The sequence below is a fragment of the Mustela lutreola genome, chromosome 1 (assembly GCF_030435805.1).
Source record: "Mustela lutreola isolate mMusLut2 chromosome 1, mMusLut2.pri, whole genome shotgun sequence".
Taxonomy (NCBI): Eukaryota; Metazoa; Chordata; class Mammalia; order Carnivora; family Mustelidae; genus Mustela; species Mustela lutreola.
This window is the reverse complement of record NC_081290.1, coordinates 282029113-282043545: the sequence shown is the minus strand read 5'-3', so window position 1 is coordinate 282043545 and position 14433 is coordinate 282029113. Positions and strand designations below refer to the sequence as shown.

The 14433-nt window shown below is 50.9% G+C and overlaps 1 protein-coding gene across 6 annotated transcripts in view; it reads right to left on the bottom strand.

Annotated features, from left to right (window-relative positions):
* The window catches only part of MARK2 (microtubule affinity regulating kinase 2), a 57702-nt gene extending 45501 nt beyond the window's left edge, over positions 1-12201 (bottom strand). For 2 of the 6 annotated variants that reach the window (XM_059145344.1, XM_059145386.1), the window contains exon 1: positions 11600-12197. In XM_059145344.1, the coding sequence (XP_059001327.1) occupies positions 11600-11653 (54 nt within the window). In that variant the 5' untranslated portion in view covers positions 11654-12197. Of the gene's footprint in view, positions 1-11599 lie in introns of all 6 variants that reach the window. The other 4 variants (XM_059145396.1, XM_059145353.1, XM_059145363.1 and 1 more) reach the window with 4 other exon arrangements.
* Positions 12202-14433: the final 2232 nt, after the last annotated feature.

Below are 14433 nucleotides of genomic sequence, written 5' to 3'. Positions count from 1 at the left end.
AATGTTCCTTTGTTGAATTATAAAGAATTTCCAAATATTGACATTTCATACAGTATCAAAAAATCATATTCCATTCATTTTACCACTGATCTCATCAAAAAGCTCTTTGACAAACACAAGTTTTTGAAAAGTCTCATTTTCGCCTGAAAGCTTGGATGTTATCACTGGCAATGGTGACAGACTCACTCCGTTCAACGTCAAGAAAATGTCCACTAAACACTCGAGTATGAATAACCAGAGTTTATCCGCCAGTTGTTCTTTCAAGTAAAAACGATGACCCATGCAGCTGGTTCAGCTCCAACACACTAGTGCATTTTCTCAGGACAGTCACTGTACCACACTATCCAGCAGCGAGGCTCCAAGGACACTTGGCATTTCATCACTCAAAATATTAAAGAGACTTTTATTAGAGGATTGAGATTTAATAAAAATTAATAATTTTTAGTGCTTCATCTAAGACATTCTTAAGTAAAATGGCTTTAAAAAAAAAAAAAAAACAAAAAACGACAAGCACAGAGCAGGAAAGAAGTCCCCGACTACCACCACTAGTAGAATCCAGTGCCACTCACTGCCTTGATTCACGCTATGATGCCAGCATTTTTCTCTGTCACTGCTTCTGCACCAATAGTGCAAATGGAAACAAAGTTGTTCCAGCATGAACCCTGAAAGTTAAGAGCGTTACTGAGCCCCTAGCATCTTTATTACTACTTGCGTTAGCTGCTGAGCATTCACAGAAAACAAAATTCTCTGAGGTGTAGTTGGTGCAGACACAGGTTGAGCCATGTCTGTAAGTCTGTACATTGGTAAGGCAAAAGAACAATTCTGCAAACAAGATATGAACTCAGTCTTCGTATTTGTAGCTAGATCTTTAATTCGACGAGTCAGAGTAACACATGAAGTGCTCCTGCCCTGGATTTTTACTGACTTTTCAGCCAGTGGGCAGTCAGCAATGCCCGCTGCTCAAGACTTTATTAGTCTCTCGGCTACTGGGCGGGCTTTTCCAGCCAAAGCGATGTCAAAAAGTTATCCGGTAAGAAAAATGATTTTTTCCATTTCTAGGCTGGAAAGCTGGAGCAAATTCTGGCTTTTAAAGAGCTCATAGTATGTATGCTTAAAATACTCAAATTCCTTTTTCTTTAAGCTTTGAATGATTGGTCTTGACACGATGTTGCAACTTAACCAGCACTGTAATACTACACAGACGTGTTCTGTTGCATAAGACCTGATAAAGTACATTGTTAACAACTATACTGCTGAGAAGACAGCTTTCGTTATAGTATCATCTCCTTTAATAACTTTTCATTTCTTTTCTTTTTTTTTTTTTTTTAAAGATTTTATTTATTTATTTGACAGAGAGAAATCACAAGCAGGCAGAGAGGCAGGCAGAGAGAGAGGAGGAAGCAGGCTCCCTGCTGAGCAGAGAGCCCGATGCGGGCCTCGATCCCAGGACCCTGAGATCATGACCTGAGCCGAAGGCAGCGGCCTAACCCACTGAGCCACCCAGGCGCCCATAACTTTTCATTTCTTATTTACAGTCCTGCCTAGGTTCTTCAGATTCCTCCCTTTCACTTGTTGATGTGTCCTGATGTGTCCCTTTCAGTAAAGAGAGACGGCAAATCTTCTAATCTCCCTTTTTAAAAGCCAACAATCCATTCTTAAATATAAGAGAAATAGGATAAATTTTCCTGTTTTAGAATAGAGTGCAAAAATAAGTTGTAAGTGAAATTTTAAATATTCTAGCCTTTCCCCCAAAGCTTTTACAAGTAAGTTTTGCAAATTGTACTTACTTGTTTCCTCGAAGGTGCCAGGAAAATGCTGGCATTTCAAAATAATGATTTATAGGACAATAATGAGGTTTACAGGGATTACAGCAGGCACAACTGAAGACAGCTGCTAAGAGTATAGGAGAAGTACTGAGAACAAACTGAATTCATCCTTGCAAACTTTCATATTTATACCTTAAAGGACTACCTTAAACATTCCAGAAAACACAAGAATACAGAAGCACACATTTCATTAATCAGAGTGATGATGTCAGCACACATCACTCAGCCTCTGGAAAACTCCACTGTACACCAACAGAATGAGAGTGAAAAAAGGCAAATACTGCATTAATGTTGGGATGAAACTCATTTTGATTTCATGTACCACCAAACAGGTCTTAGGGAGCCCCAGGGTCCTCAAATCACACTTCAGGGACCACATTCAATATTGCATTACCAGAATTAACAACTCTCTCCTTGGATCTCTTTCAGGACAGGGTCCAGTGTTGTAGCATTCCGGGCAGGCCACGGGAAAACAGCCGAGAACTAACTTAGACCCTGTCACCAGGGAAACCGGGATGCCGCCCCTAATAAGTTGTCAGATTGCCAAGCCCGGCTTTACTAAAGAAGGTGGCTCCAGAGACATAAAAAGAAAATGTTTTCTAAAGCAGCAAATCCTTAACTTTATAGAAATCAGACGAATAGGAGAAAGGACTGGGTGGTTCTGGGATTCTATACATGAAGGAGCTCTCAGACTATCAGAATCCCTCTCCTGAGCCAGGCCACAAAAGAGGCACAGAAACAGGTCAGGCAGAGTGGGCCATGGAGATGAAAACCCGAGATGGACAGTGATAATGAAGCAACAGAGTTCAAAGAAACCAAACAGAAAAAAAAAAAAAAAAAAGGAAGTGAGAGAAGTCAGCAGAGGGGTCAAAAGGAAGAGGAAAATACAGTGAAAGAAATATTCCCTGATGAGCTCTGAGGCGACACTGTTACCTTTCTCCTTGGCAGCTGCAATGTGAGAAAAGGAAGCAACTTACTTGCTGTACTGGCCAGGCATTCAGGCTCTAGAAGCTGGAGAGATAAAGATAAACAAGGAACGGACTGAGACCAAAATCTCAGCCCAAGATTCAAAGTCCGCAAACTCCTAGGAGCAGCCGCTGAGAAATGGCCGAGACCCTTCCAGGCCTCACGAAGGGGAGGCTCTCTTCTCACTTCAGAGAAGCCAGCAGAGATAACAAGGACCTGCCCCTGAAGGCCCCCTTGCTAGTGAAAAAGGAACCTAAAATCATTAGCTGCTAAGTTCCCATGTGGTCTTTAAGAGAAACAGGGAGCTTTCTCCTGTTGCCAAAGGGTAAATACTGCACTTGAGAAGAAAGGAACGTGAAAGAAATCCCCTGGGCTCACTCAGCAGGCCTCTTGTAACACCGGATCCCAACACTCAGAAAAACCCATGCTCTGGTGACTTTGGACTTGGCCTTCTAGGCCCTGATGAGGCTGCATATACACCACCACCAACACCACCACTCATAACACCGAAATATGGGCAAGCAGAAGGTAATGTTTTGGGGTGTTTCTTTTTCTTTTTAAAATTGATAAGATCACCCAATACTGATATCCTGTAAAAAAAAGTAAAATCCATTTTTTAAAGTGATCTCAATAGTATCTAAACCTCTCCAATAGCATTTCTACTCAGATAGGGGGTTGGCTCAAAAACAAAAACAAGGGGTGCCTGGGTGGCTCAGTGGGTTAAGCCTCTGCCTTAGGCTCAGGTCATGATCTCAGGGTCCTGGGATCCAGCCCCGCATCAGGCTCTCTGATCAGCGGGGAGCCTGTTTCCCCACCCCCCACCCCTGCCTGCCTCTCTGAGTACTTTGTGATCTCTCTCTGTGTCAAATAAATAAAATCTTAAACACACACACAAAACACCCACAAAAATCAAAACAAAAAAGACCAAAAAAACCCTAAAATAAGCAATTTTTTTTTTTTTAAGATTTTACTCATTTGAGAGACAGAGCTGGAGAACACAAGCAGGGGGAGAGGCAGAGGGAGAGAGAGAAGCAGGCTCCCCGCTGACCAAGAAGCCTGATGGTGGTGGACCCCAGGACCCTGGGATCATGACCTGAACCAAAAGCAGATGCTCAACTGAGCCACCCAGGCGCCCAAAATAAACAAATTAAAAAAAAAAAAAATGCTGGAAACAGCACCTAAGGGACCCTAATGACTAAAAGAAACCAAGATTCTTTTAATCAATTCAGAGAAATTCCAACATACATTGACCCGGAGCTGTTGGTGCTCAGAAAAACCCACTGAGTTGCTTCACTAAATGGTGAGGACAGTGATTACGATGTCCTGCCAGCCATTATTCTAAGTGCCTTATATTCAGTACCCCTTTTAATGCCCCCAGTAACTATATCTACAAGATAGCATTACCCCATTTTTACAGATGAGCAAACATGCCTGGAGCAATTAAGTAAGCCCGAGGTCAGAGTAGAGACTGACCAAGACTCCAGTCCAGGGTATGGAATCTGGAGAACCTGCTGTAATCACAACACACCACTTATTGGAAGTCTCCAAGTGCTGGGATCTCTTTGCAACTCTGCCATAAGCTCAACTCAATTAGAATGCTACTGCTAGACCAAGCAGGCCTAAGGGGCCCCACTTCCTGTGACTAGAGAACCAGTAATTCAAACTCTTGTGGGCAAAAACAAAGCAACAAGCCACAAGTGCATCCAACACCACATGCAAAGACACTCAGATGATGGCCATCTGTGGTGGGGAGGCGGGGAGATGACGGGGGGGGGGGGGGTAGGGGAAGGCCAGCAGACCCTCGGATCTGAAGACGGTGGAGGGTGATAAAACAAAACCTTCACCGAAATGGTGCTCAGGAGGAGCAATGAGTACATTCATCGTAGTATCGACAGGAGCATCCCGCCCCCAAGGACAAGGGCAAGAGCAAGGGCAAGGGCAGGAATGATGTTTGCAGGTGGTTTCACTCATTAATCAGCGAACTTTCGGGTGTGGGAGTTTTCCGTTTAGTGGGGGACTGGGAAAACAATCCTGCTAGATGGGCATAGGTGCCTTATAATCCCGTCTTTTCCCGGAGAAGACTTCCCTTTCGCTGTTCAGGAAGTGCCAGCACACGGTGACTGAGGACTCCCACCTTTCCTACAGGTACAGACCGGCAACAGACTCACTGTCCCCATGGCTGAAGTACCTGCTGAACTGCCAAAGACCAAAAAGTTTTCTTTCTCCTTTTTCTTCCCCAACAGGCCTGGACAGATAGTCCCACCGCATCAAGCCGAAAGGTGGGGGAGCGAGGGGGGGTGTCTTACTGGATTTAGCCAGCAGATCACAACAGCCAGGAATCCGTTCCCATCCCAAGCCACAGACCCAGTGTCTTCTCCTCCCGGGCCAGGCTGGAGGGCCTTCTGCCAAGCCGTGACTAGCGGTGGTGGCGGCAGGGGGGGGCAAGAACAGAAATCGTATCTTAGAGTGTCCGGTGAAAGGTGTGTAAGACAAAGTTGCCCTGAGCATCCCTGGGTGTAGAGAGAGCCTGCTCCTGCAGAGACGCCCGGCTCAGAGACCCATTCAGTACTGGGAGAGGATGGGGATGTTTACAGATCTCATCTAAACTCCTATCTCAATGAGCAGAGCCCCAGAGGAGGCAGACCTTTCTATTGCCAACTTCCCAAAGAGCACACAAGAAAAATAGGCCGAGGCTGCTCAAAACCAGCTTGACTGGTTCTACAGAGAAGCCTCAGGTCTGCTCCGCCTTCCTTATGTTATAAAGAAAAAGGTGGCTTGGAGCCAATCATTGAACACACCCCTCCTTTTCTCCTCTCTCCCTCCCCCCACCCCCCGCCTCTCCCCTCCTATCTGCTGTCCCTCTGGACTCAAGCAGCCATCAATATCAGTGTCTACCTTGCCCTCGCCTACCAAACCTGTGCCTACCCGGCTTCATAAGCCTAACATTAACCGTCTGAGGAGCAAAAGGAAATGCATTTGTTTCTGGCGCTTCTGCCCTCATTTTCTACTGGTAAATGTAGGGATACATGGAAGTAGGGAGAAAGAGTGCCTAGGGACCAAGAAACTTCAAACCCTCTAGCCAAAGCAGACAGACAGGTGAAAGGATTATTTGTAGCCCCTAAAGCCCCGAGCAGGGTTAGTGGGCAAGAGAAAGAACTGGGATCCCTCTTTCTTTCTTTCTTTCTTTTTTTTTAAAGATTTTATCTATTTGAGAGAGAGATCACGAGTAGGCAGAGAAGCAGGCAGAGAGAGTGGGGGAGGCAGGCTCCCTGCTGAGCAGAGAGCCGATGCGGAACTCCATCCCGGGACCCTGAGATCATGACCCAAGCCGAAGGCAGGCACTTAACCCACTGAGCCTCCCAGGCCCCCCTGGGATCCTTCTTTCAGTGGAGGATCAGTGGAAACCAAGAGGCCACCAGGTTCTCTCCTGGTATGGTCTCAGAATCAGATGCACCGACAGCCCAGAAGACAGCAATGGCACTTAGCGGCGGCCAACACCAAAAGGGCTGTGGTGGGATGGTGACATTCTGCTCCAAGAGCTAGAGCTTTCAGAGTTAACGTCGGGAGAGATGGCCTCTTCTCATGCCAGAAGTGGAAATGGGTGGCTTCCTCCCCCACAAAGTTTGTAAAGGCTTACTCTTCCCTCTGCTGAGACAGAAGGGGGAAATGCACAGATAACACTGCAGTGACTCACTCGTGTTTGATGAAGGCTGCGAGAAAGCCTGGAGAATCCAAGCGAGAAGTGCAAAAAGGTACAAATGCTGGCATCTCCATCAAGAGAAGGAAACCCAGCCACCTATCTGGTTTGTCACTTTGCTGAACTTCCGCTGGAGGAGGAAGCCTAGGTTTCAAGCTCCACCCACCCTTTCCCCATCACTCTCGGTTTTTGCTTTGCTAGGCAAGTGGCAAACCTGGCAGCACCACCAGCTCTGACAGAATCAAACCCTTTCTCCATCTCCTCTCCCGGAGGCGGCCCAGGAGCCAGTCTGCAGCTTAACCAGGCGGCGGGGGGCTGCGGCGGGACCCGCTTACTGCAGGAAAGCCTCATCAGGCAGTCTTGGGAAAGGAAGGACAACCACCCTCCTTGCCCTTTCCATCTGCTGAGGTTACTTCATCCCGATCCATTAATAGGCTTCAAAGTGCTGCTGGGGGGAGGTGGGGTGGCGGAGAGTCCATTTAGCAGAGTTATCATGGGGCCAAAGGTGGCGCCCATCCCCCACCCCGCTTGTCGATAATGGGCCACAAAGTCTGAGGCTTGGCTGCACTCTAGGCATAAAATATTCATTCCAGCCGACATAATACATATGTAGGAAAGTCAGGGAAGCTCCTGGGAGAAGAGAAAGGCCAGCCAGGTGGCTAAGTGCGCAATGGGAAAGAGTTCATGGAGGAATGGGTTAGTCCTGGTCAAATGCCCACTGAGAACTGGGTTGTTCTGTCCAAAGGGGAAAGTGTATAGTCGGAGAAGTTTTTGCCTTCCCAGAGCTCTAACCATGCAAACCTCTCAGGCATATTCTCAATTTTTTCCTATCTCACCGGCATCAGTTAAGACACTGACAGTGAAAAAAATCTTAGGCCCAATCTCTGGTCACCATCTGAAAGATGCAGTCATTCCCCGTGCAAACTTGATGTTAATCTAAAGCAGGCCAAGTTTCAACGACTCTCTTGCATCCATCTGTTTAGCTACTTCTCAAAGTCCACAGATTAGAGAAATTATTACAATTCACTCGGTGGTTACCTTTACTGGGTTCAAAGATAATGGTTTGGTGAGCAACTCCTCGAGCTCCCGACTCCTACAGCCCTTGCTCTTACAGGGCCTCATTCTAATTTCTAGGGCCATGCAGGAAGTGAGAATGTCATCCAACCACACCCCTGACCAGAAGGCAGCACCACTAAGGAGCCCTTGGCCAGAGTCAGAGGGCAGAAGTCAGAGTCTGCCCCCAGAGCACAGCGCCGCACAGCCCCCAGGACACGTCAGGGAAATGAGAGCCAACCCAGCTCTCTGCTAGAGTCGACGCTAAAACCAAATTATTCGATGCAGTGTTCAGCCAGAATCAACACTGGCATCCAAGGGATGTGTGTCTAGAGCGGCTCAGTTGTTCGTTACAGGATTCTCTGAGTTAGGTTTGCTCGCCTCAGCCAGACTTCCACAATCCTCTTCCTAGAACCACCCAAAAGAATCAACACCACCGCTCACTCCCCAACAGAATGACAGCGACCCCCTCCCTTGCCCACTGCGGCCGAAGCAGGGCTGGTACTGAAAGGCTCCTGCTTTCTGTCAGAAGGCCTCCCTCCTGGTTCCTGAGGCCCAGGGGTGGGGCAGGTCTGAAGCCAGTAGGCCCTCTACCAGGTGTAGCTACGGGAAGCTCTGGCCAGCAGCAGAACTCTGGAAGCTGGACCCCCTCCACACTGGCCCATTACTGCTGCCCCGGCTGGAAGACAAACAGTCATCTTGCTGATTGCTTTCACCACTGCCAAGCCTCCGGGCCAGCAGAGCCATTTGGAAAAGTGGACAGAAGGCTCCGCTCGCAGACTGAGAATCAAAACTACCAGCCCCAGGTCACAACCCTTCTTCTGCAAATGAAAGAAGAGTTTATGGCTGAGAGAAAGCACATCTGCAACCAGGTGTCACAGAATCATCTCGGGACTACGGGGCTTGACTTTCTTTTATCTCCCACTTTCCCTGCGAGAAGCAGAGTCGACAGCAAACAGGCACTCTCCCTGCAACACAAGGTTTATTTTTATGCTTCCACATTTTCTGTGTGTGTGTGTGATGTGTGTTTAATTCAGATGTGATCAAAGAGCTCCTGGAAACAGCTTCTCATCAGCCACATGTTTTAATAAAGAAAGGGAGAGAGGAAGAGCAACAAGGGGTGGGAGCTTAAAGACAACCAGGAGAGTTTGTTTACCTACTTCCTGGTGAAACCAGTGTAAGTAATTTAAACCTAAATACAGCGATAGAGCATCTTTGTGGGGAAGCAATCAGCCCAACCAAATTCCTCGCTTTTTATTTTACAACATTATGGCTTACTGCAACGACTGAACTTCCGGGACCAGAATCGCAACCGGACCAGAGGCTTTTTTGCTTTCTACCTGGTGGCACCATCTACTCTAAAGGAGGCCAATGCTTCTGGCATCCCTGGCCTCGTGACCAGGAGGGCTGCTACTCATCCTTTTCCTTGTTTTGTGAAAAATACAGGCATCTGCCTGGGGTAGGTGTATCCAAGCTTTTCCAAAGGCTGCGCTTTTGCTGGGGCGAGACTTAACGTCAAGTAGACAGCATCATCGGCCACCTTGAGAACGCCAGGAGAAGCGGTGAAGCGGCTGGGGGCACTTTAGTCCATAAAGTGCAAACGGGATGAGTAATTCGTAAATTTGGAACAGGATGACAAAGTATGCAGCCACTGCTCCAGACTCCGTTATCAAAGCGCAGCTTGCATTCCCAAATGGTTCACCCGATTCCTGCTCTCACAAAATCAATGGGTGTGCACCGACTTCCTACTACGCGCTCAGCAGTCTGCGAGCCATGCGGGGAAGAGAGGAAATCAATGCACACATCATAAGAAAAAGACCACGGCGAGAATACATTTACATTTAGTAAACAGCACAAAGAAACCACATTGAGGCGGTCCGTGCTCTACTTTGCTGAACACAATACCCCCCACAGCCTTGGCCAGCGAGCAGGCACGGCGCCGCCACTCCCCACATGCCTGAGGGTGTCAGTCAGTCACTTGGCCTCCTCCTACCCGCTCGTAATCAACAGTCTGGGAAAGTTCTCCGGTTTAGCAGGGTTTACCTGCTAAGACAAAGGTGGTGATAGGAAAAGGAATGGAACAGGCCACCTCAGGAGGGCGTAGAAAAAGCGGTTCCCAGCAAGGAGACTAGCAGCTGGCAAACGGGGGCGAGGCTGGGAGATACAGACCACACTCCGGTTTCCAAAGACCTCAGTCCCATGCACAGCCAGTTGCAAAACCCAGTGATGAAACAGAAATCCACCGGGCCCCCCTCTCAACTCGTTTCACCCCCAGAAGCAATGAGTCCATCAGCAACAAAAGGGTCAACCGGTGCAGAGAAAAACTCGGACCAGAACTCCCCCTGAGTTCCTGACTGCCCAGGTGACAGAGCGAGGGCGGGGGACACGAGAGAAAAATGCAGGAAAACGCAACAAGGGCAGATTTTCCAGGGAAGGATGTGAACACGCAAGAGAATAGAAAAACATTCTACCGAGCTACGAAGAAAGAGCGCAACAAGAGGAAAACATAAAGGATGTCGTAAGGGAGAGGATGCAGAAAGGCAGCTGCAGCCCCGGGGGAGAAGAGCTCCTTTTTCAAGTCAAGTTTTTCTGGGCCTAGTAAAGTTCTCCACCAACAAGGGTGAGAAGGAGGCAGGGGACTCTCCCCGGGGCAGTTAGCAGTCAGCAAGGGACGGGGTGAAAGCAAGGGGAGGGGTGGAAAGTGGATGCCTCTGAGCTCACAGGTGAGGTGACACAGAAAACGCTAAAGCTTGGGTGACAGATGATAGCAGTGATTGCCAGGTGGGGGCCGGCGGGGGGGGGGGGCGGGGGGGGGCAGTGTAGCTCAAGAAACTAGTATACTGAGTGCCTGCCCCGGGAGTTATAAACACAAGCCAATCGGGAAAGACGGGACGGGGGCATGTGTGGGGCCAAGAAATATGATGTGGAAAAGGCAAGAGACTAATCCGGAGATGAAAGGCAACGCTGGGTAAAAGGCAGAGCAAGACCGGGTGAGGGTAGAGAGACCGGAAGGCATCGAGCAAGGAGGAAGAAACTAAAAAGTGACAGAACCAGGAGTGAAGACACAGGAAGGCATCATGGTTTGTGTGGCAGTGTGAGAAGGCAGAAGGGCAAGGATGGTGAGGGAGCGTGGCCAGAGAAAGGACTCAGCAACAGGTTGTACTGGCAGAGTGGGGCTGGGAGAATGTTCTCCCTCCGCCGGGAGCGTCCAGGGAGCAGGTCGGTAAAGCGCTCCGGGAGAAAACCGGAAACCCGGAGACTGAGAGCAAACCTGGGGGAACAGAACCCGAGGGATCCAGGCTCTGAAGGGAACCCTCCGGACTGGAACCCCAAAGACAACCTGTGGGAAAACTATGCGCATGACAGCAGTCTGGGAAACACGGAAGCAACAAATGCCAGCGCGAGGCACCAGGGAGCTCCTGGAGAAAAGAAGGGAAAGTGATGAGCAAAGAGTAGGCGAACCATTTGGAAAGGTGATGAGGGTGGAGCTGGTGGGTTGCAAGCATGAGGGAGAGCACAATTCGGAGAAGGAAGGGGGAAAAGGCTGGGGGAACTGGAAGAGGACAGGGATCGAGAACACTCCGGGGCAGGGACCCTGAGGGTGATAAGCAGGGACTGGGAGAACCGGTGCGGGAGGAGGAGAAGCAACACTAGAGAGACGGAGCAAGGGGTGGACGACGATCTGGGGCAAATCGCGGGGTGCTCTTCGAGGAGCGGGAGGGTGGCGGCTTTAAGCGTGGGTGGAGGAAGACCAGAAAGGCCCCTGAGAGAAAAAGGGAAGAGGAGGGAAAGCTAGGGAGGTAACACGGAAGAGCGCAGGAAGGCGGTGAGGGGAGAGGGGGGTCAGCAGAAAAGACAAGTGTGCAGCTTGGAGTCAGGACGAGGTGGGTCCCAGGACAGGACTCCGAGGGGGATGTGCGAGGCCGAGAGCCAGATGACAGGGCAGCCGAGGCTTGCAGGGTGGCAGCAGGGACACGAGGAGAGCAGAGGAGGGAGGAGGCTCTGCAAGGTGCAGGGGCCCAGCCAGAGAATTCCGGGAGCCCTCGGGGCTCCTTACCTGCTCCGTGTCCCTCTCGTTCAGCGTGGGTAGGGGGGTCCGGGCGCTGGACATGGCGCCGGTATCTCAGGGGAGGGAACCGAGAAGCTTGGAGGAAGGGAGGGAAGGGAAGGCGCGGAGCCCGGCCGGGCGGGGCTTCTCACAGCAGGGGCACCCGCCGCATGGGCCCCGGCCGGGGGTGCGGGGAGGCCGGGCAGCCGCTCACGCCAGCCCGGGGATGCGCCGCTCGGGCTAGGCCGCGCCGGCTCCGAGCGGCTCCGGACCGCACCCCCCCGACCCCCGGCTGGGCTGTGCCGCCTTTCGGCCGGGCCGCGCCGCTCCGCCTACTCTCTGCCGCCGCAGCCGGCCGCCTGCCTCGCTCCTCCCCTGCCCTCAGCGGCACTGCTCCGCGCCCGGCACACAGGCAGCCGCCGCCGGACCTGCTGCTCCCAACATGGCCGCCACCACCGCCGGCCCTCGGCTCTTTCCGCCGGCAGCAGCCGGAAACATCCGAAGCGGCGAGGAACGGGAGGGGGGCGCGCCTCCTCCTCTCGGCCGCGGGCTACGGGTGAATTCCGGAAACACCCGAAGAAGGTAACCCCCGGGGACGCGCGCACCGCCTCGATTCCGAAGCCCAAGCTTCGGCTCTGTTTACGGAAACCCACGAAGCCACTCGGAAGACTCCAGCCACGCCCATAGGCCTTTCCCCGCCCACTTCAGGCAGGCTCGCTATGGTTTCCGGAAACACCCGAAGTGGCGCCGCGTGCAGCGAGCCGGCCACGCCCCCGTCCCGCCCCACAGCGCAAGGCAGTCGTCGGCCATTTCCGGCAACACCCGAGGCCCTGCGAACCCCGAGTTCCCTCCGGTAGTGCCCAGAGCCTGACTCTTCGTTTCTTTCCGTCAGTTTCCGGGCCTTTTCAAACCTCCAACCCGGAGCGCGGATCACCTGCGCACGTTATTATTTGACTAAATAGAAAATAAGGCTGTTAGCATCCCAACGATTGGCATCCTTTGGTTCTAAAGCAACTTCCCTGTCTGCGTGTCTGCTCATCAGTCTGCCAGTCCCTCATAAAATCCGTCTCCTTTATCATCCAGCCTATCAACATGTGTGTCACCTGTCAAGTGCAGCGTTATGACCTACCTAGCTGTCTTCACCTGCCATCGTCTCTCTGGGCTTCTGTTTATCCATACACCCCACATCTAGTCCACAGTGTCCCCTAAGGTCCGGGGCGGGCACCAGGTCAGCGTCCTTGGCTCCCGGCTGTGGAAGGCTGCGGGGGTCTCCCCCAGCCCTGCATTCCAGCCCCAGCTCGGTGCTATGAAAAATACGACGTGATCTTGGAAAGATTACATAACATCTCTGAGTTTAGGCTTCTTGACGTCCTTATATTAAGAGAATTCATGCCTTTGTTCCAGGGATGACATTCCAAATAACGTCTTTGAATTCCACTTACCTCTTTTTTTAAATTGTTCAAAATAGCACAAAACGACATTGCACTATGGTAATACTGAGTCACGCCGGTTACCTTTTAAAATACCCCTGTAAGGTAAGGCAGAGGAGACAGTCGCATCTTAATTCATTTTTCATTTCATTTCTAAGACCAGAAAACTCACACACACAAAAAAGAAACTGGTTGAAAATGAGGATTCCTCAGGATTGAGAAGTTCTCTTCCTTTCCTGGACTTCAGTTTCATCAATAAAGTGAGGTCTCCTATCTTTTGAGAGCCCCCACCTCCAACAGGAAGTTCACTCCTCACTTCCCCCCTAGTCTGTCTCACCAGGGCAAGGCAGTAGGATGATTTCATTCCTCTGGCTCTGAGCTGCCCCCAACCCATTATACCCTGGACCTATGGGAACTTGCCCCACCCCACCCCAGGGCTCAACAGCAGTTTAAGGTGGACAGAAACCAGAGTTCCCGCAGGAGCCCGAGACCAGGCTCTAGCAGCAAGTCCCCAAAGGTACAGGGGGAGATAGGCCCCAGGAATTGTGGGGAAAGGTGCTAGATGGACTTCTGACACTTGACTTTCAACTCCCATCTTGGCCAAGTCACCCAGAGAAATAGGCAGCTGGACAGATGCAACAAACTGCAGTATGGAGTACTTTCTAAGGCAACAGGTGACACCTACGGTGCTCCAGGACACCTCCTCATGGACCATTCTGGGTCCAGTCAGGCGCCCCGTCATTGAGGAAGAAGGAGCACAGAAGGAGGTGCGAGGGAAAGAGAGGAAGAGGTGAGGCGGGAGGATAGTCCAATACCCCCCACCCCAAATTCATCTGGAAAATCCATGAGAATCATCTGCCCTCTGGTGGCCAAAGGGAGACACACCACTGATTCCTGTGCCCCATACCACTCCAAGGCTTGGGTCTGGAAAGTAGGGAAAAGGGGCAAGGGGTTTGCAAGAGCAATGGAGGGTGCCCTGGGGTCTTTCCTGGCCATGTTCTTGTCTAAGCAAACTCTACCTCCTCCATGCTTCTAACTCACTCCAGTTCTCACCCCTGCCTTCTGTCCTTGAGTGCCCACGCCTACTTCACCCATCCCCTCCTCTTCCTCACAAGGCTGCCCAACTGGTCTCCATGCCCAGACTCCCTCCAAGCTAATCTCACCAGACGTGCCAGAATAATCTGCTCCAAATCCAGCTCCAATGACATCTCTGCCCTACTGGAAGGCTCTCACCGGCTCCCATGCGAGATCTGCAGAGCTGGCTTCCTGGGCCTGGGAACCATGCGGTCCCACAGATCACTACTCTTAGAAGGGCCTTGAGTTTGATTTAATACTCTGCTATCACCCTCTTGAAATTTTACCAAGGGGCCCTGCGTTTCCATTTTGCACTGGGCCCCACAAATTTGGGAGCCG